The sequence below is a fragment of the Bipolaris oryzae genome (genome assembly GCF_000523455.1).
Source record: "Bipolaris oryzae ATCC 44560 unplaced genomic scaffold scaffold_43, whole genome shotgun sequence".
In the NCBI taxonomy this organism is placed as follows: domain Eukaryota; kingdom Fungi; phylum Ascomycota; class Dothideomycetes; order Pleosporales; family Pleosporaceae; genus Bipolaris; species Bipolaris oryzae.
Genome location: NW_006911319.1, coordinates 141055 through 161422, shown reverse-complemented (window position 1 = coordinate 161422; position 20368 = coordinate 141055). Strand labels below are relative to the sequence as shown.

The 20368-nt window shown below is 52.3% G+C and overlaps 7 protein-coding genes across 7 annotated transcripts; 2 read left to right on the top strand and 5 right to left on the bottom strand.

Annotated features, from left to right (window-relative positions):
- Window positions 1-524: 524 nt before the first annotated feature.
- COCMIDRAFT_25269 (uncharacterized protein) lies at window positions 525-1532 on the bottom strand (the record flags this gene model as incomplete). Its single annotated transcript, XM_007688508.1, has 2 exons — window positions 525-1199; window positions 1266-1532. The coding sequence occupies 2 exons, from the start codon at window positions 1530-1532 to the stop codon at window positions 525-527; spliced, it is 942 nt and encodes a 313-aa protein (XP_007686698.1).
- A 1895-nt stretch (window positions 1533-3427) lies between these two features.
- On the bottom strand, window positions 3428-3706 carry COCMIDRAFT_46972 (uncharacterized protein; the record flags this gene model as incomplete). Its single annotated transcript, XM_007688550.1, has 2 exons — window positions 3428-3515; window positions 3573-3706. Coding segments are annotated over 2 exons (222 nt in total), but the record flags the coding sequence as incomplete, so codon positions are not given.
- A 5385-nt stretch (window positions 3707-9091) lies between these two features.
- Window positions 9092-10660, bottom strand: COCMIDRAFT_92041 (uncharacterized protein; the record flags this gene model as incomplete). The annotated part of the gene is made up of 3 exons (XM_007688549.1): window positions 9092-9732; window positions 9791-10432; window positions 10495-10660. The coding sequence occupies 3 exons, from the start codon at window positions 10658-10660 to the stop codon at window positions 9092-9094; spliced, it is 1449 nt and encodes a 482-aa protein (XP_007686739.1).
- Window positions 10661-11422: 762 nt separating this feature from the next.
- COCMIDRAFT_25267 (uncharacterized protein) lies at window positions 11423-12226 on the top strand (the record flags this gene model as incomplete). The annotated part of the gene is made up of 2 exons (XM_007688507.1): window positions 11423-11866; window positions 11960-12226. The coding sequence occupies 2 exons, from the start codon at window positions 11423-11425 to the stop codon at window positions 12224-12226; spliced, it is 711 nt and encodes a 236-aa protein (XP_007686697.1).
- Window positions 12227-15891: 3665 nt separating this feature from the next.
- Window positions 15892-17025, bottom strand: COCMIDRAFT_35658 (uncharacterized protein; the record flags this gene model as incomplete). Its single annotated transcript, XM_007688527.1, has 1 exon — window positions 15892-17025. One exon carries the CDS (start codon window positions 17023-17025, stop codon window positions 15892-15894), a length of 1134 nt encoding a protein of 377 aa, XP_007686717.1.
- A 623-nt stretch (window positions 17026-17648) lies between these two features.
- On the bottom strand, window positions 17649-19045 carry COCMIDRAFT_35657 (glycoside hydrolase family 72 protein; the record flags this gene model as incomplete). The annotated part of the gene is made up of 2 exons (XM_007688526.1): window positions 17649-18838; window positions 18895-19045. The coding sequence occupies 2 exons, from the start codon at window positions 19043-19045 to the stop codon at window positions 17649-17651; spliced, it is 1341 nt and encodes a 446-aa protein (XP_007686716.1).
- Window positions 19046-19808: 763 nt separating this feature from the next.
- COCMIDRAFT_35656 (uncharacterized protein) lies at window positions 19809-20237 on the top strand (the record flags this gene model as incomplete). The annotated part of the gene is made up of 1 exon (XM_007688525.1): window positions 19809-20237. The coding sequence occupies one exon, from the start codon at window positions 19809-19811 to the stop codon at window positions 20235-20237; it is 429 nt and encodes a 142-aa protein (XP_007686715.1).
- Window positions 20238-20368: the final 131 nt, after the last annotated feature.

Genomic DNA, 20368 nt, shown 5'->3' with positions numbered 1-20368 from the left:
GCCAAAATAGCTGAGTTGTGTACTCTCTCGGTAGCACAAATCCGGTATGATGTCGCGTAAAGATCCCCGTGCGACTCTTTGACTGTATAAAAGCTTGTGGCGCAAATATCGCGCAAGCTTCAGAAAAAGCGACTATAGCGCGTCAAAGTGGCTGCACACCCCAGTCACGTAAGGGTATAGGTGTTGAGATGTCCCAGATAGGCGGTGGACGATGTTGGCCTAGTAATGAATTGATGATGAAAGAGAGCACAAGATGAAGTCTGGAGCACAGTTTGGCCCGTCTAGATGACTGGCTTTGGGAAAATCTCGGGCGAGTACGTAATCTGGGGTTTGCAGGGATGAGCTTCTGCAGGAACCGGAAGAGCCGCACGCCTAAGCGAGACATGTTCACGCGGGCGAATAACGGCATTATTGTTATAACGATTCATTATATGGTGTTCATATCGATTACAGACTATGTCGGCGAATTACTTTTACTTTTTTTGAGCCCGCATACACGGCTTCAAAAGATACATGAGCGTCATTTAGTTATCACCCTCCCAGAATACAGCCGCATCCTCCAGGTCATCAACGTTGAGCAGATCAACACCCGCATCCCAAAGAGTCCTCCATACAGCGTTCCTGGTACCAACAGGGTAGTTAGGCTGATTCCAGTACCTGGCCTTGATGCCCTTTCCATGGGCCACATCGAGCTGGCTCCTCAAAGTCTCGAGCTGCGTCTCGTTCATTTCGCGTTTGCGCACGTCGCCAAACGACGCTGCAAAGTTGGTGGATGCAATTGGGGACTCATTCTCGGTCAAGTCCTTGTACTTTGCGTCCTGGAGGTTGGCAAGTGGTGCATCGAAAAACACATCGCGAGGAGATGCTGCAAGAACATCGGAAAGCTGCGTGTTTCCTGTTCCAATGACTGTGACAGGGTTTCTGCGAAGTGTCTTGCCATCGTAGGTGGTGAGCCAGTCTCCGCTTCGCAGAGGCTCCAAAGCCTTAAGGACGGCTGGCCAGGTCACGTCGGCAGAAGTCTTAAAGTCGATGAAGAAGTACAGTGTCTGGCCACTAGACGTGTCAAACACACCATTCTGCTCGCCTGGCTGGACAAAAGGCGAGCTTGGGTTCTGGCGATGCAGAGTGTCAAGAATTGGGTTGATGTAGAGCGACTCAAGAGTGCGCTTGTCACTGAGAGCAGCAGGCTCATGACCAACCTTTGAGGTGTTAGTCCAGACATTCGACCGAGCGAGGATGTCCACACGGAGTAGCACAAAACTTACATATAGTGTACCGTTGATAAGCCAGACATCCGCCTCGGTCGAGATGGCGCCGACACTCAATCCGGAATAGAACGGAACATCGCGCCAGTAGTCGTTGTGGCTATGGAAGGGCTTGGGCAGAATGTTTCTTGTGAAATCGGTAGGGTACTTGTACTTGTCACTCTTGTCGGTGTTTTCCAAGATATTCTTGAGCGGAGTCTGCGGTCCATAGGGTGCCGCGCTGCAAAGCGCAGCTAGACTGGCGGTAAGAGCTAACGAGGAACGCATGATGATAGCGATACAGGAAAAGCGAGAGGCGACGCGTGCACGATGAAACGGTCGAGGAGGAGCTCTTGGGATGAAAGTAAGAGGCTGCGAGAATGATTGAAGGGTACCTGGCAGTGGTTGATGAATGCTTGGGATTGCTGCATATCGACGATGTCACTAGTGGGGAACGCGTGTATATCCGACCAATCCCATTGCTGCTGCTTGGCGCGTGGACGAGGGACGCGCTTCTGGAGGTTGCAGTTCGGTGGAGAGCGGGCGGAGGTACTTTTGTGCCTTAACTCATTCTAGCATTGCGGATTCAATGCCGATAACGTTGAGTTTTTGATTTGAAAGCAGTTTGACATGTCTGCGAGGAGGGCATCATGATGCGGAAGACGCAATGCTTCGGTCGCGGGCGGATCAACCCGGACAACCTTGCATGACCGAGGGGTTGGACATGTGCGGGGAAGATTGCATGCAGTAGTAGTAGTAGTAGTAGTAGTAGTAGTAGCAGCAGCGGCAGCAGCAGCAAGCTTGTGGGTTAACGCTTTGGGTATCCGTTGGGCAAAACTGCGTTGACAACACGGTGGTGCGGTGTTGAGGAAAGCAGGGTCGACTATACACCGAGCCAGAGCCGATAGCCGGGGTGGAAGAACAGGTTCTCGTCCAGGACCACGCAGACGGGAGCCAAAAACGTTGGATTCGGATGTGTCGGGGACCGGCGATAATTTCGGCATGACGAGTTGTCAAGAATGAAGCGCGATAGCCTTGTTTACATACCTGGTACGCTACAAGAAAAGGCGTTGCTGAAAACGCTCTCATGTCCGGTGTGTGCAGGCCGACTAGCATACCTACTTACTGCCGTGCAGCCCAAGCCAATAGTGTTTAGCTAGCAAAAGGCTAAACACGGTGTAATAGAGGTATACGTGTTGTGTCTGCATACCGGATCCCCTCAAGAGGTACCTAGGTAGCCCCCTCGATTACGCCTCGATAAGCACGCCATCTCCACCGTTTCCACGTGTTTGCCATGCAAATCCCCAACCCAGGATGGCAGGTTGGCGAGGCTACCTCAACCTGTAAGTAGCTATTGCCCAAGAGGCAGCCATACCCCGGGGGGGCGACGGCGGTTTAACGGTGTTACTGGCGGGATTATCAGGTTTTGAGAATCTAGTGCAAGACACTAGTGCATTTGAAAACAGGGTCTGGCTAGTGGACCCTGGCTGGGGGTGGTTGGCGCTCAGCGTATCCGCTTGGGCACTTTGCTTGCCGCAGCTGCAAGCCCAACTTGCCCGTGGTGCCGTGGTCATGCGGAAATCAAGACCCTGCAGGCGATTTTCAACATGGCAATTTTTACATGGGTAATTGGTGCAACCATAGGGGGGCGCCTGCATGCCGTGGCTTGGAACCGGTGGCCGGAAAAAGTCACATGGCATTTTGCTATGGACATGCTGGCTCAACACACGCACAACGCATACTGCTGTGCCGACAACGCGTACACACCTCTACATGGTAAAGCCTGTATGCAAATTTACACTGGGTCCTGAGGATTTTGGTTTGCCACGTCGTAGATTGCGTGCACCTGTGGCCTGAAATGCAATTTGGAAGACACGGGAACACGATTGGGCACGGAGTCAAATGCGGAGAAGATGGCAGACAAAGTAGTCTCTGACAAAGGAGACGCTGAATTGGTTCATTTAGACAAGGTATCCGCTAAGTCGATCCAACACCGAACCGTGATGCCACTGGCAAAAGCCGAGTGTAAAGCAAAAAAAAAACGCCAACCGCCCTCATGAAGTGGATAGAAATTGTGACCTTGGTCCATGCATAGCTATAGAAAAAAAAATTGCGTCTCGGACGCCGACGTGGAAAATATCGTAAAGGACGAGTGTGAGGCAGACAGACTACGAGCTGGTGGAGCTGACAGAATCGTTGGAGCCTCCGCTTCGTCGGCGGGCAGAGTCGGTTGCGGTGGTGAGCTGGCGCTTGGTGTGCTCGTGCATGATTCTGGAGCGAGCGAGTTAGTTGGTGTTGGTGGGCCACGTGAGGGCTGAAGAGACATACCTTTGGTACTCGCTCATGGCACGCTCGGGGTCGTTGAGGTCGAAGTTGTTGGCAAAGTTGTGTTGAGCGCTCATGGGCTCCGAGAAGCCCTCGGAGACGTAGACGGACTGGCGGGTCTCGGTGATGGCAGACATTGTTGGAATGGTTGGAGATGGTTGTGTGATGGTGGTCAAGTGTTGGAGGCGGTAGGCAGAGCGCAAATATATGGTGAGAGTAGTGGTAGTTGAAGATGTTTGATGGGCAGTGGTGATGAGGGGAGTAGCAGGCAAGCGGGGTGCAAACTATATAGTAGGTGGTCACTCGTATCTCCCAAACGCGCGCACAGGGAGCAAAGTAGGGCGGACGGGACGAGATGGTCCATCATGGCAATAGATCTGCCCATGACTATCGGCTCAGCACTGAGATCCACCCTCAGCATTGCGCCAGGCCGGGGTGGTGGAGGGGAACAGATCTACAGGGTCCTGCTTGTTGCGCGCTAGCCGGCTAAGAGAGCCAATCAGCGCGCTCCGATCCCGACATCCCTGCTTGCCGCGGGCTGGCGGTGTCAGGATCAGGCCGTTGGTGATGATGTCGCCAATGACGGGCTCGTGGAGAGGTTAAGCTGAGAGAAGGGTGTTTAGGGGTCTGGCTTGCATTAGAGGCGACGACAGGCACTCGAGCCTGCCAAAGCCTGGCCATTCCCAGCCCACCCGCGCCCTACCGCGCCTACTGACTGGTGTCAACACCCGACTGTTGTTTTGCTTTGCTGCGACGGAACACTGACCCGCCGAGCAGTAGCCTGCCATGTGCATGCATGCCAGGCCGCGCCCTCGCTTCGACTACTTGCTTGCGCAGTCGCTAAGTTTGTTTCTTGTTGCCTGGCCACCCACTCCATGCTAGGGCCGACAAAGTAAAAACCACAATTGCAAAGATGGTGTGTACCCTCTCTGCTTGCGCTGCAAAACACACAGAGAGACAGAGCCTGTGTGTGTGTGTGTGCCTGTGTGGCTAATGACGCAGCGTCTGGGGCGGCAAATCTGTCCTCTGGCCCACCGTCCCTCTCTGCTCCACGAGAGGCCCTCCATCGACGTCAGACCCGACATCTGTTCTGCAGCCTCGAAACCAAATCTCCCGCAAGGGACCCAGCAAAGCGGAAAAGGCATCCACCTTTGACAGTCGCAGTCCCTCGTATGTGCCCACCCACGTCATTTTTCCTCGACCTCGCACAACAGATTGGCTGCAATGCCTGCACGGCTATGTATAAGCGGGTCTAGCGCCACCCTGAACATGCAGGGTCTCGGGCGGCCGCACAGCCGTTGCGTTCGTTCATACCCTCCTCCCCACTGTTGCCGCACTCGCTGCATGTCTATGGGCGGCATATCGTCACTTCTGACGTTTGTCCCGTTGTTTGTTTGCTTCTCTTCAGCTTCCAGTCTGCTGTTCCCCCATCCAGGGGCTCTACACTGCCTATTCACCCACCAGTCCGAACGCCGTTTACCAACGACGCAGGCACCACCATGATGAAGTAATGGAACCACAACCACGACGCTGACCACCATACCCCGAACCCTATGCATGGTGTAGCCTATCTCCGTGCTACACGCTCTCCTCTGATCATCATCAAGACGATCCCTGCGTCTGGCCCAAGATAGCCGTCTTGGTAGCCGTCACTGCTTGCATGCCCTCGATGCAACCACAACTCCTACCTAACTTTGTACCCAAGCACCCAGACATGCCGACAACAAGCTCACTCAAGCCTCAGTGAACGTGGCAGAAGAGTTGTGGCGCATGCTCTGCTCCGGAGCAGGCTCGTACACAACAAACATGTCAAAGGCCAACAAACACCGATCCCTTCGCAAATCCTCGATGCCGCTACCCAACGTCTAGACCACATCCACGCACCCCCCATCGTCAATTTCACCTTTCCCATCACCATCTCTCTTTCCCATCTTCTGTTTCATCGCAAAGTCCCACAGAGTCTCGCTTCTATTCCCAGTGCAACTCGGGCTACCGCCACACTTTACCGCTCGTGCCACAGGCACGTCATACCAAACTACCTTCAGCAGCGACGACCCATCTGGCCCCAACACCCTCTCCCCCTTCCCCCTTCCCGCTCGGGAAAGCGCAGTGCACTCACCCCGTCAACCAACCTGCCGTCCCGCGCGCTACTGCTCGGTTGATATGCTGCAAGGGGTGCGCATGTTTGTGATATTTGTGGACTATGATGCTGCTCGTGGCCTGACCGCCATCACCCATAAGAGCTAGACGTCTTCTCAAGCGCGGCTTGCGTCAGTCCGGCATCCGCACCAGGTCCGTCGGCATCACCATCGGCACACCTTGACGTTTTTTGTTCTACCGTCTCGACATTGCTCCTGCCGCTTCCCAACCAACGCAATGCCCTTTCGCCCTCGCGGCTGCAAAAGCTATGCTATTGTGGCAACTCGAGTTGAACTGTGATTGCCCCCGGCAAGGCGAGGCTCTGTTGATCAAAACTCTGACCACCATTTTCTCGGGCGTGATGTCATACTGCTTACCACCGTCTGTATAGCTAAACTGTGCAAAGGGAAATCTCGTCTGCAAACATACGGCTATTGAAAACGATCGACAGCAACCATGTCCACATCTGACGCCCATTACACTCACTTGCAGCTCGTCATCAAGCGAATCATCCGCCCCGCAACAGCCTCCACATCACCCTCTCCCTTCTGTATGACATCGTTTTGCTCGCTTCTGCTTCGACAACGGACATGCCCGTCCACCCCATGACATAATTCCACATTTGCTGGGAACGGGAGTCATGGGCACCCTGCCTATGCCTGCACCCACATGGCGCTGCTCCACTACGGGACGGCGTTTTGCTAGGGATGATGCAAGCCACCCTTTTTGTTTGTTTGTTGGCAATGCACACCTCGCATGTGATTGCGTATTTGTGCAGACTTGGTATGACGCGTTTTGAGCGAGGGAGTCGGTGCACTTTTGAATGTGCCTTCTCGCGGTTGTTCAAGTTCCTCTCAAAAACGTGTCGTTTGAGGTCTCATGCCTCCATCTGAAGCTAGGGCAGAAGATGCATGTCGGCAAAGAATTCGTATCGTGAATGAGATTCAATGACGCTTCCATATATGCATCAGGGGACTTGGTTCGTGTACTCTTTCGATTCGACAATGTCTGATTGTGACACATCCAAGCACATTTTACGAGTGAGCTCTTGGCCTTTGGATTCATCCATGGTTTGCCGTTGATAGTTGATGTTTTCTTCTCATCGAAAATATGATTGTTCAATCTCATTATTTTCTGCTGAATGTCGCACATATGGAATCTTGCACGATGGCAGTGTATGAAGAGGTTGTCTTGCTTTGGTTGTGATATTTAGTAGACATGGTTAGTATGAGGAAGGCTGAGATGACGAGCAGGAGTGATGTTAGCATCGTTGTCTAAGACGGTAAGTTCATGGTCTTGCGTAGTATGGTGTCTGCCTTGTGACTCTGCTTGTAGTTTTTGCATCGGTTTGGATGACATGATAAGAAAGAGACGAAAAAGAGGACGTGCTACAAGTTTGCATAGCGAAGTGTTAGAGGTATTTGTTAAATGGCTATTAGTACTACTGATACATGATTGACGGAAACGGCTACTCTTGTAATGCATACGAGGATGTGCAATGCAACATGCTACAGAAAGCAACAAAAGCAAGACATTCAAACACTAGCCCTGTGTTCCCATTCACACATATCTCCTACAAAAATTATAAGAAACATAACAAGCAATTTTCTTCTACGTCTTATCCCACACCCATCAAACACTATACACGAAACGGAACTCCCTCCCTCATCCCTTCCAACCCACACCCACCTCACCACCATCCCGCAACTCCAAAACGAGATTACATGTACCTCACTACTATCCCCCCCCCCCATATACTAATCCTCAAACACTTCTCTCCCTCCAACACTCTACCCGCCACACCCGCCAAGCCCACCCCACCCCATCACCATTCTCTCAGCCAAGCAAATCAAACAATCAACCACACTCACCCTCTTAATTCTCAATTTCCTCCCCACAACTAAACTCCTCCTACATGGTGACACCAATCAACCCAAAACACCCCCACCAGCGGGGTCCTTACCAACCCAACCCAACCCAACCCAACATCAGATAAATTAACCCCAAGCACGAGGTATAACCCACACTAGCGCAGCCAAGCAAAACACGCCGAGAAGGAAGAAAGAAAAAAAAACGAGCAAGATCAAGAAAAGACCAAGTATGTGTTTTGTGTGTGTGTGTGTGTTTAAGTGAGAAAGAGAGAGAGAGATTAAAAAAGCACTATACACCTATCATTGCGAGAGATAGTACAATGGAAAAGAAGTATACAAAGTATACTCGATATGAAAATCCCAAAACAAGACTTCTGTGTATATATGTACGTATTTGTAAGACTCCCATCTAGTCCTCACCCGCCCAAAAAAAAACGCGTGAGAATATTATTCAGGGTGTTATTATTTATTCATTTAGTTATTTATTTATTCCTATAACTATTTACAGGGCATATGTATATATGTATACATGAAAAAAAAAATGTTGCCTGAGGCTGCAATGCCCGTTTTTGTTTTCAATTACTTTACCCCATGTTTATATATATATATATATATATATATTTAACTGTATACTAACTGGGGGTTTGGTTTTGATGCAAGATATGCATGCACACACCCTAACCCCAACCCCAACCCCGGGATGCGGGATGCGGGACATGTCACTGTCACTGTCACACATACATCACATCACAATGTCGCCAAGTCTGGTGTGTGTGTGTTTCGTTTCATACACCCCCTCACACCTCTTTTCGTAGCTAAACCCTAACCCACATACACACACACACACACACCTTCAGTTCACCACATCCTCACCGAAGAATAGGGAAAGTAAGGGGGGACAGGGTAAACAGTTCTATAATTCTATTAAACAAAAATCACTAGCTAGCTATAATGCATATATATATATATATATGTTACTTTGTGTAAAAGGTGTAAAAATTTCTTGTCATTTGGTCATATCGAAGAAAAGAAGAAAGACAAAAGGACAAACATAGGTATCAAACAAGCCCCATAAGATACTTTCTCCCAGAGAAAATCGATGAAGAAAAAGAGTGCGTAAAAGTAAAAAGGTGTTTATTGTTGGGGGGGTTTTCGGTCGTGAAGTGGTAAAATCCCAAAAAAAAGTAAAATGCAAGACAAAAAAGCCACGCGGGAAACAAAAAGGGGTTTGGCGCTGGATGTCGGAGGTTGAGGCGGACCATACAGATGAAGTTTTCAGAAGGATTTCCATTTCTAAAAGATTGTGTCTTTCCCTTTTGTTTATTTCTTGCTCTCTTTTTCCTTTTTTTCCCTTTCTCATCTGTTTCCTCCCTTGGAAAAGATTTCGCAAATAAACAAGAACGGGAGGGGAATACATTTCGTCAGAGATTTGTGGTAGAGGGAAGATACAAATGGAAAGGAGAAAAAAAGAGAACAAAGGAGAAAAGATCCAAGAAGAGATTCAAAATCTTCTTAGTGCTTGCCAATGTTGCGACGGTGAGCGTGGGCATGGCGGCGGCGGAGAGGGTCGGTGACGTAGACCTCAACCTCCTTGATGGCAACAACGTAGACAACACCGTCCTTGGTGTAGGTGGTGGTGCTGACGATGCCGTCATCCTTCTCATCGTCCTTGGGAGCCTCCTCCTTGACGGCCTCCTTGGGAGGCTGGGCAGCGGGGGTGATCTCAGGGTAGCTGTTGTACTCAGCGGCGGGAGTAGGCTTGTCGGCGACGTTGTAGACGGAGATGCCACCGGCGCCCAAGGAGCGAGCAGGGGCGTACGACAGGTTGGGCACAGAGACGGAGGAAAGAGTGGGCTTGACCTCGGGCTCGTCCTTGTCACCAGAGGAGGGAGTGTTGGGCTTAGCGTACTCAGGTCCGTACTGGATGGGGTTGTTGCCGCAGAGAGAGTTGGCAGGGCCCTCGCAGTTGTCGTTGTCAAGGAACTTGGGGAGCTTTTCAATTTTGCACTCATCCTGCTTCTGCTCAGACTGGAGACGACCAGCAAAGACGGGGCAGTCCTCGGTGCGGCCAGAGAGGTTGGTGCAAGTGTCAACGGCAGATTGGAGGGTGTCAATGTCCCATCCGTTCATGAAATCAGCGTGGTAACCGCAGCCTGGTTTTGTGTTAGATGTGTTTCGAAGTTTAGAAAAAAAAACGATTAAAAAGCATACCAGTTGGGTCACCGTTTGACCAGACGAATTGACCAGCCTGGCCCTTGAAGGCGTAGGTGTTCCAGATGGTCTCGTAGAAGAGGGTAGGCAGACGAACGGGGAAGCCATCGGGGCATGAGCCACCGTCAAGCATGCTGGGGTAGGCAACGTGACTCTTGTGGTCAAGGGTATCGAGATCCTTTCCATTCCAGCACGAGGCAAAGAGCATCTCGGCACGGATACCGTTGGCGCAGTACTCATCGAGGAACTCCTTGTCGGGGAGGGTGTGGCGGTAGCGCGAGCCCTCGGGAGCCCTGGCATAGTTGAGGCAGTTCATGCCAATAGCCTTTGAGGCAAGGGCGCGCTGAGTCCTGTCCTTGTCGGTCCACGAGTAGACTGGGGGGTCAGGTACGGGGAGAGTGAAGTTGCGCTGATGCGGGTCACCAGCAAGCATCATGAAGCCCTTGGGGAAAGCCTTGATGTTGTCGCCCAAGAGGAGGTAGTATGCGAGCATACCACCGATCTGGGGGACAATCTCAGTCTTGCCGTTCTCATGGACAAAGTGAAGCGTCGGGGTCCAGTAGGCCGACTTGTCATCCTCGAACTGGGCAGAGGTGCACTCGGAGTTGCGGAGGTCCTCGTACGTGGTGGATGCACCAAAGTCTGTTGAGTGTTGTTAGCGAGTCATGTCAAAGAGGGAGTCGGTGTAGGGGTTGGGGACTCACTGTTTCCACCGTGAATGGTATGGGCGTGGGAAGAGGCGGCGCCCTTGTCGACGATGGGATCAAGACGAGCGACAGCAGTGCGGCCGTGGGCAGGCATGCGCCAGAAGGCTTCGGCAGAGCCGGCGAGGATAGCCGCCGCAGCGGAGAGAGAGGCGACAGACTTCATTGTTTGCTGTCACGAAGTGGCTTGGTAGTCGTGATGGTTTGTCGGAGTGGGAGTGCGGTCCAGAGAGCAAAAGTCGATTAGTATATGGTCAACGGCCTGGGGCTTTATGATCCGGCGCGGTTGTTGGAAAAAGTATTGCAGACGCAAGAAATGAGTGTAGCGCTGTCGCGAAGACAGCAAGAGGAGTGGTAGCGAGTGTTGGGGAGGAGGGAGGGCGTCGGAAGGGGAGAGAAGCCAAAGGAGTGACGAGCGAAGGAATGGACGCGACTAAGGGCAATAGAAAAAGAGCGAGGGAAATAGAGCCTAAGGAACACGAGCGGTTATGATGCTGGGGGCCGTGCAGTGAAGACGCTTTTAGGGGAGATGAAGGAATGCTTTGAGTTAGCGAGAATGAAACTCGGGCTAGCGGGATAGCCAGGGAGTCCCTGACAGGACGCAAGCGGGCGTGTGGTTGGTCCGTGGCGTGGTGAGCACCGGCGGCTAGCCCTAGGATAGTAAGATGAAACATGGCAGTAAGGGGATCTATGTCATGGATTGCGGCGAGGGGGCGCAGGTTGGCAGACGGCTTCAACCAAACGGCGTTGAGCATGGCAGCATCATGAGCGGCCGTGGGTGGAGCCGCGAATGCTTGGTAGTGGGTGGGCAGAGGGGCGCGAGGGGCGAGGGGGGGCATGGTGATGGTGATGGGGGGGGATGGTTCCATGGTGAGGCAGACAGGGCATTCACCCTCGCCGCCTTGGTGCCTCTGGCTTCTGCTTCACCATGCAGCAAGCGGGCTGCTTCGCCAACTCGGCCGACCCAGTCATTTGCCAGAGGCCGCTGGCGTCGACGGTTGCGCCTAGCAAGAGTTATGACGGCGCCCCCCATCCGCAGGCAGCGTGGCGCAATGTGTACATACAGCCGGACCGGCAGTGTTTTTGGGGGCAGAGGATTGGCCTGCCGCCGTCGGGACCTAACATGGTGGCCCAGCAGACCGTGCGCGCCAGTGCCAGCTATCGCAATCTCCTCTCCTCTCCACTGCGTGTCCATCACAATGGCCTGCGGCTACGGCCAACGGCAGCCTTGTCATGTTGTCTCCAGCTCTCCGCCATAATTGCTCGACTTGGCTGTCCTGGGGCAAATTGGGCCGTCGCAGGGGCGTTGCCTGTCGCACCTGTGGTGAAGATGCGGGTGCAGGTGCCGGGCTGGGGTGGGTGGTCCATGTGTGTAGGCAGTATATGATTAAGTAGCGGCATCTAGGTATGTACAGACGGTGTATGAATTTGTACACATGTAGTAGTGTACTTGGTATGTGGGTAGGTAAGTACAAGGTGGCAGCGGGCAGCCGTCGTGTCGGTGAGCACGAGGTTCAGTTGGCACGGGAAAGCGGGGCAGGAGATTGCGCCAATCGACCCCAAGAAGACATTACTGGCGCGGCAATACTGCGGTCAAGCGCTGACTTGCTCGCCCGACCTCTTGAGGCTACTCTGCGTCGTCGTCGTCGGCTTCGGCGTCGTCGTCATACGTATCGACGACTGCTGTGGACACGGCCATGTCGGCACGCTCCAGGGCGTCCTTGCTGGCTAGTGGCCTGCACGGTCGCTGCGTCGCTTTGCCCAGGGCCAAATCTCACGTTTGTTTACTCAGGCCCAAGGTCAGATGCGGGTGTGAGGAAAAAATGGTTGTACATGTATTTTCTTGGCTGTGTACTTGTCGATACAAGAAACACATAGTGAAGTATCCATGGCTATAGCATCGCCCCTCGCCATGGCCGACGCCATATCGGTGACATGCAGCCTATGAGCCGGCCAAGCGCTGTTCCTGCAGTAGCGCAGCCATCCACCTCGCCTGGCTAAACCACGTCGAGCTGCCTGATTTGCCGGTGCTATTCTCGCCGCTTATGCACACAAGATGCTCTCTTGTCAGCACCCGCCCTGCCCATACGAACCCCCTTCGCCCTCAACCCACACCCGCAGCCAACCAACACTCGACCATCCTACAACGAGATTACAACCCGACCTCTTGCGCTGCTACCGAGTCCTCTTCTATTACACTTCATCTCTGCTCTGCCCTCCCCTCGGCCTCACCGCCCCGGCCTCACCTCCACCACAGACTCTCATCACACCAGAGGCAACAGTCATCCAGTGGTCCAAACAGAAGCCCACAACCCGCCTCTTCCTCGCATCTACTTACCCCCCAAAACTTGATATGAAGAGGGCGAGATGATGAGGGGAAATTTTTTTTGCCTTGTTGGCCCCTTTGCCCCTCACCTGCCAGCACCTGCCAAAAACAACCGTCATTTCCCTATCCAAACCTGCCATTCTTGCCAACCGTCTCACACGCACACGGCACTCGTCTGACCAGCCCGTCTCTCCTTCCTTGCCTCTCTTGCCTATTAGATCCACCCCCAACTCCTTTTTACCCGTGCCCCATGCCCTTCTGCATACTCACTTACTCCTCCATACATTGCCCCGCACCCACGCTCTCACACGACCTAGTAATAACAACTCCCACTTGCACATTTGAATCGAGTCCAACAACACGTGCCCATCGGGAGCTAGTTTCCTAGACCGTCCCCTTCCTCGCCTCACCAAACACCCTTTCAACCCCCTCGAATTTCATTTCTGCCCTTGTCTCTCTCCCGCCTTGCTCTCTCGGCCGGCCCAAGACCCAATGAAAACAGCATTCTGGAACGCTCAACGTTTGCAGTATCCACGGCTAAAGACACTCAAGAAAAAAATGGTAGTAGTCCGGAGTCGATCATGCCCCCTACCCGTCCCACGCTCATGTTGCGACACCTCCACACGTGCACGCATGCGGCACGGGAAGAAGGGGCAGGAGTATCATCTTCTGCGCATCATCTCCCTGCCCTGGCTTTCTTTTTCATCCCTACTCTCTCTTGTGCACAATGGAAAAGAACAAGTCCCGAGACACGAGCTAGTTCTATCGCTGCTAAGCCCGACGCCACGCGGAAAGTCTTGGTGATCTACGTAGATAGGGTTTGGTACCTGGCTTGGCTTTTTTGGTGTCCGAGGAGTTCGTGCCAGCTGAGTATGTAATCGTGTCCTCCGAGTGAACCATTACACATACGCTTGGTTGGTTGATTGAACCTGGCTTCTTGCTGGTTCATGTCTTGGCATCCATTCTTGTACGTAAAGTAACACCGGATCATTGCGTTGAGCGAACACGACGTTGCAATGCGCACCCTATGCAACCGTCCCCACGCTTCCCCCAACGATAAATAAGTATACTCCTAAAAAAGAAGCAAGAAAAAGCGGATCTCGCTCGCGCCGCTCGTCCGGCTGCGATAGCAATAGCGTCAATCGATTAAAAAAACCCGCACGCACATCTATCTCGATTGCATTAACAATCCTTTTAGCCCGGGAGGGGGGTCCATGCCTGTTTTTTTTTAGTAGTTATCGATTCTTTTTTTGGGGCACGCGGCGGCGGCCACGGCCTACAAGGCTCATGCGCCGCGGTGTACCTCCCCAACATAGCCACATCAAACAAATGGTAAAGAAAGAAAAAAAATATTCCCTATAACCTAACAATTCTGATACACTTGTTTTTTGAACCCCAAGTTTGAAAATTGGGGTAACCAAGCGGCATTTACCTTGCTTGGGTTTTTGAACGAGAGAGAGTGAGTGAGAGAAATCCGCGCCGGCTTCTTGCAAATTCCCGAGACCTCGGGACTCAACAGCTGCGGTATATACGTACTTGGGACACTTGCAGCCATGTGTTCGTGTCGCATGGTGTCCTGAACACACACACACTCGGCATTTGCACCCGCGCCCGCCCATACGCCCCGAACTTCGCTACATCATAGTCCCCCCCCCTTCCCTTCTGCTATGCGCCTTGCTTGCAAGTATGTGAGATCACTTACTCGCGTGACTCTCTGAACGAAGTTTTTTGTTTTCACGTACTACTACTTTTGCTGCAATCCTGTCCTATCCTGTCCTGTCTATTATGCGCATGGACAAAAAGCGTCAAAGTGTACGAAAGTGATATCGTTTAGTGGCTAGCTAGCTACCTAGAACTTCTACGCAGCACGTACGTACGTGGGGGGGGGGGGCGATGTTTATTCTAGACTCTTTTTTTGGCGGTCTAGGTGGTAGGTGGGAGGGGGGAGCGCTGGGTGGTGTAGATAAGGGAGGGGGTGGGTTGAGAGCAACATGGGGGTTGGGCTACACAGCGCATGTAAGTAGTGGTAGTAGTAGTAGTAAGAAGTCTAGTTTTATTTTTATTTTAACAAGGTTTAGATGCTAGGAAGTAGATTTTGTTAGGGTTATAATCAAGATGATGACGATTATTATGGTTATTAGATCTGTGATATAGCGATGGATAAGGGGGTTTAATAGACTAACAATATTCTATATCCTCTTTTCTCTACTTATGTACTATAACTTGTTATTTTGGATATACCTGTATATATCCCTTTTCTTTTTGAAAATGTTTTCACCACCCACATCCCCCCATGCTCAAGCCTTACATATACTAACTTGCATTGACGACAATATCTCCGGCACCCATTTTGCTGCGTCCTCTCGCGTCCAAACAAAAAAAAACTTCCCTCCTTCTACTTCTTTGGTCTCGATCCTGCCCTCTTCTTCTTTGCTCCTCGGAGTAAGGAGAACTACTTCCCCTTCTAAGTTGGGTAAGTGAAAAGCAAAGTCCCGTAACTAAAAGTGATATGTGATAACAAGGAGACATTATTGCAATCTCACCCACGCCTCTCGCTGTAGCCGCTACTTTTTTTGGCCTGTGTTACTGAAAAACGGTACTAGGGGTAAGGACCAGGTATACGTTGTATCTGCAAGTTCCAGTAATAGTTTGGATTGAGTAATACAGAGGCGAGTGATGTGTAAAAAGAAGGTGCTTGGAAGTAAATAAATATCTTGATATGGCATTATCAGCAACCAAGGTATACGCATGAAATGATAGCTAAATGATGGATGTGGGGGAAATACTATATTCTACTCGATCCTTCGATGCAGAGTAGGATGGGGGGCATGTTGCGAGGTCAAGTCACACAACTAACTCCGCATATCCTTTCCTGTTACAACGTATGTGATCGCATAGTACCAGTAGACTGCTGTATTTTTTTTTTAAAAAAAATTGTATGGACCTATACTCGGACAACAATTACCCCAGAACTCTCAAACACCACGCTATGCTACATCATAAAATATTACAGTCGTTAGCACTTCCCCCACCAGCTGCAGATATCCTTTGCAATCGATCGTCCATCAGGTTTAGTACTTCTTCGCCTCCATTCCCTCGGGTGGCTCAGGAACCACCTTCCTATTACCAACATTACTCCAGTCGGTACTCAGCACCGTGCCGCCGCTCTCCGAGTAACTCTTCATCATAGCCCGCTGCTGCTCGGGCGTAGCGCCGCTGTACAGCTGCTTGAAAAAGTGCGATGTCTCGTCCCCCTCGATTTCGTCCTTGTCGTCGAGATCGTTAACCACCACCTTGTCCCAATTCTTTGCGCCTGATTTAGACGATGTAGGATATGCAGGGGCGGTCTCCTTTACAGGGGCGACAGAAGACGATGCTTGCGATGTAACGGCGGCTGCTTCGCCCTGAGCGCGCTCAAGGCTGTGCCATTTCACGCCTGGTGTTGCCTTTCGTAGCGTCACCTCGATCTTGGTGGGGGTTATTCGGTATTTTGACTGCGAGGCATCGATGGAGGAAAAGAGAGGGTCGGCGTTGTAGCTGTATTCGGATGACGAGTCGGCAATGGGAAAGGAGACGGAGACAGAATCTTGTTCAATCTCTACAACAGCTTTGTCCTTGGGCACACCCTTGGCCATGATGTTCAGAGTCACGCTATCATGCGACTGGTACCAATCGGTCTTGATTTTCTCTTTGGGCGTCGGCGCAGGAGGCTTCGGTGCCTGTGTTGTTGCCGAGTCTGCGGTTTTGGCTGGGGCGCTAGGTGTGCTTGTACTGGGTATTTCCACGTCTGGGTTCTCCTTGATGGTAATTGTCCTCTGCTCATCATTCTCTGGTACGTCTTTCAACTTGGATGCCACCTTGGCTTCCCAAATTGGCAGCATCTTGTCCTTTTCGTCAAGGCCTTTTACTATGCGCAAGAGAAAGTCAGCATCCGCATATTTGCCAAGGTGGTAGAGTGCGACGGCGCGTCGAAACTGGGCGTCCTTGATAAGCTCGCGTGACCCGCGCTTTCTGGCAAGGACAACTGCGACGTCGGCATCGTGAAGGGCTTCGGGGAACTTGGAGGTACGCTGATAGGCTGTCGAGCGGCCGATGTAGTATTTCACGGCGGTCGGATTGACACCAAGGGCCTTGGTGTAATGCTCAATGGCTTCGTCGGGTTTGCTTGCGCTGAGAGCAGCGTCACCTTTGCGGGCGTCGTCCATTGGGGCAGAATTGCAGGTAGTGGAGAAGAAAAAGAGCAGTCAGAATGGTGCGCAAACCCCGTCAGACGTATTTTCTCAGTGTGGTGACAGAAATGCGCCAATATTGGTGGCTAGGTTGTGTAGCAAGCGCCATGACGAGCGTAGAAGCTTCCATGGCTGCCTTCCCCGAACAAGGGTCCCGATATCCCAATGCCGCGCTAGTATTAACCACCCAGGTCTGCCACAAAAGGCGGGGTTTGGTGGCAGGGCAACAATACATCATCCGCGCCGAATTTGGAAACAAACTTACTCGTACCAACGCAGCTGCGTAGACTACCCGCGCCTAAGTGGAGTTGATCACCGTATTGCACACACCATCAGTACAAACAAATACACGGAAAGTACAGTACTTTCCACAATGCATATTCAAAATCAAATCAGGTTGTGTGATGTATTACTACACAACGAAAAAAAAAGGCCAGGCGCCTGCAATGTCTGACAGGTATATGCAATGCCGAGCTAAGGGCCGTCAAAGAAACTCCAGATACAAATAGGAAAACCACTACACTTGTACGAATCTATACGTGCGCATCCTCGCACCCTCCCGCACTCCGTGATGCATAGACCCCGACTTGTCATTCCATCTAAAACATAAGCACAGCGCCAAAGATAGTGCTCGCAGCAACCATGCCGATGATGCGGAGGGGCACATCGAGGCCAGCAGCAGCACCCTGGCTGCCACTGGCACCGCCGGTGGCACCAGCTGAAGGAGCGCGCGTGGGCTCGCCAGATCCAGGTTGGGCCTGGGACTCGCTGGGCTCACCGGCGAAGTGGGAGCCATCGCCAGAAAGACCGGGACCAGCGCCGGCACCCTTGTCCATAAACGCAGCAGCCTTCCTGGGGATCGATGGGAGGTTGGTACCCTGTACTTGCCAGTCGTCAGACTCGGCAGGGCACTGGGAAGCACTGCCGTTCTCCTTGAAGCCGCCGTCGTCAGTAGGGTTGGGGGTGGCCTTGAGGGCCTTGGCAAGACGGTCGAAATCAGCGTTAGGCTTGATGTTGCCGTCAGAGCCAACCTCGACGAGACCGTAGCCGTTGGGCTCGACAGTGTACTCGTAGGCGAGACCACCAGAGTAGACACTGGTCATGTTCTTGGAATACAGAGCAGCAATCTCACCCCACTGGCGGGTGTTGGTGATGCAACCAAACTCAGACAGGAAGATGGGCTTGCTGTAGTTGCCATAGGTCCTGACCTTCTTGTCCCAGCCGGACTGGGTGAAGGACGAAGGGTCGCACCAAGAGTAGTCGTTGAAAGCGAAGAAGTCAGAGCGCTCGTCGTCGGTACCGCAGTTGAAGTAGGTGGCCTGCTGCTCAATGTTCTCAGAGACATCGGCGGCAGAGTATCCAACGGGGATGATACGCTGGTGGCGGTTGGAGATGTACTGCTTCATGTCACGGGTGACGGCCTTGATGTAAGGAGCAGCATTGGAGTTGTTCTTTGCGTTGATGACCTCGTTTCCGGAGAAGAAGAGCATCAGGTTGTTGTACTCGGCGAAAGCATCAACCGTAGCAAAGACGGACTGGAGGTACACATCGTTGTACGAGGTGTGGAGGGTGTCGGCGTTCTCACGGTTGAGCGAGTACTTGGGAGTGTTGGCGTCAAGAGCCAGGTAGATGCCGGCATCATCAAGCATCTTCATACCCTCGTCGTGGTTCTTGGAGTTGTCGATTGTGTAGATACGGACAGTGTTGATGCCGAGCTTCTTGAAGTTGTCAACATCGCGCTTGAGCGACTTGAGGTCAAGCAGAGGGTCCTGTGCGTCAGCGGCACCACCTATGTACATGTTAGCATCACTGTAAACACCACCACCATCTGGTGAAACAACATACCGGGCTGGTAGGCGACACCACGGACGTAGAAGCGCTTGTCACCGGCGAAGAAGGCATTGCCCTTGACGGTGATTGGGGTCAGGTTGCCCTTTGCGGCGAGTGCGGGAGCGACGGCGGCTCCCAGGAGGGAGATGATAAGGCAGGCCTTCATAGTGGCGGATTGAAGCGAAAATGGATTAAAACGAAGAGTAGAACAAAGCAGTTGGAAGTCTTAACGAGTGACTGGTAAGTAGGAAAAGGAATCCTCACACAAAGAACATTGAACGGAGAAGGAGGAGCCGGGATGGCAAAAGTATTTGAAGCAGGAGCACCCCCAATTTCTTGGTAACCCCCGAGTGCTACATGTGGAACTCGCCAACCCCCGTAGTTTGTCTGGCGCTGATGCGCGCCAAGTCGTCGAGTGTTGGCGCGCCGGCAGGAATGGCGGATACCAAGCAGCCAAGTCCATAGCCTTGGATTAGCAAAAGGCTGCCCAGCCTTGGTCAGGGGCAACGGCGCTGCTAAGTGGCAGGGCCAGGTCCATGACGAGACTCTAATAACAAGTGAATTGCGCGTCTGCTGCCGTTCCGCTCGACAACACAGCCTCGTTGAGCAAATTCAAGATTTGCCCATCTGCAAATCCATCGTGTTGGCCGTGGTGGCCCCCTTCACTTGGAGCCGCACGCGGCTTGGGGGACAATGCCCATCGACGGCCACTGCAGCGCATCGGGAAATTGGGCGGAAAAGGAACGCTTGACCATGTTATGAAGGTTTGGCGACCGCACAACTACCGTGGCCTGGCCTCACTGCTCTTTCGTATCGCACTGTCCATGGCTTTGCAGCTCCGGTGTTGTTGTTGTTGTTGCTTGCGGCCCCAGGGAGATCTGAACATCAGTCTAGGCGACAAAAAGAAGCGTTGCGCATGTGCATGCAGCATGCGTCAACAGCTCAGCCCATTGAATGACGGAATGGATACGTGCGTTTCCTTGTTTGCACATACATACATATACATGGAGATCCGCGAGGTTGGTGGTGGAGGAATGGCTGGGTTGACAGTTGTTGCACGTCTGGGTCTTGGGTTGGAACTGGTTGGCTACCGTACCACGGCGTTAGAGATGTTCCGCTCACCCGCCCTTTCCGCCACGCAATCATTGCCTGCACTTGCACCGCACCGCCCAACCCACGTGACATACTACCACCACATCCACGCGCTATCCGGCATGCATTTTTGTAACCGGCATCCCCATACTTCTCTGACCATTCAGCCATGTCAAGCCTTGCCCAGCGCCCTGCTGAGACTGGCATGTTGTCATCTGCTACAACAAATGGCAGATGTCATTGGTTTCGGCCTTGTCTTTTATTAGATACGAAACCTCATCCCTGAGTATGGGCACACCTCTGCTATGACGTTTCTTGCTTTCTTTTACAGCATTCTTCCCGGTTGTCTCTTCTTTTACCCTCAGACCCCGCAGAGAGCCCAGCAGCTTACATGTGG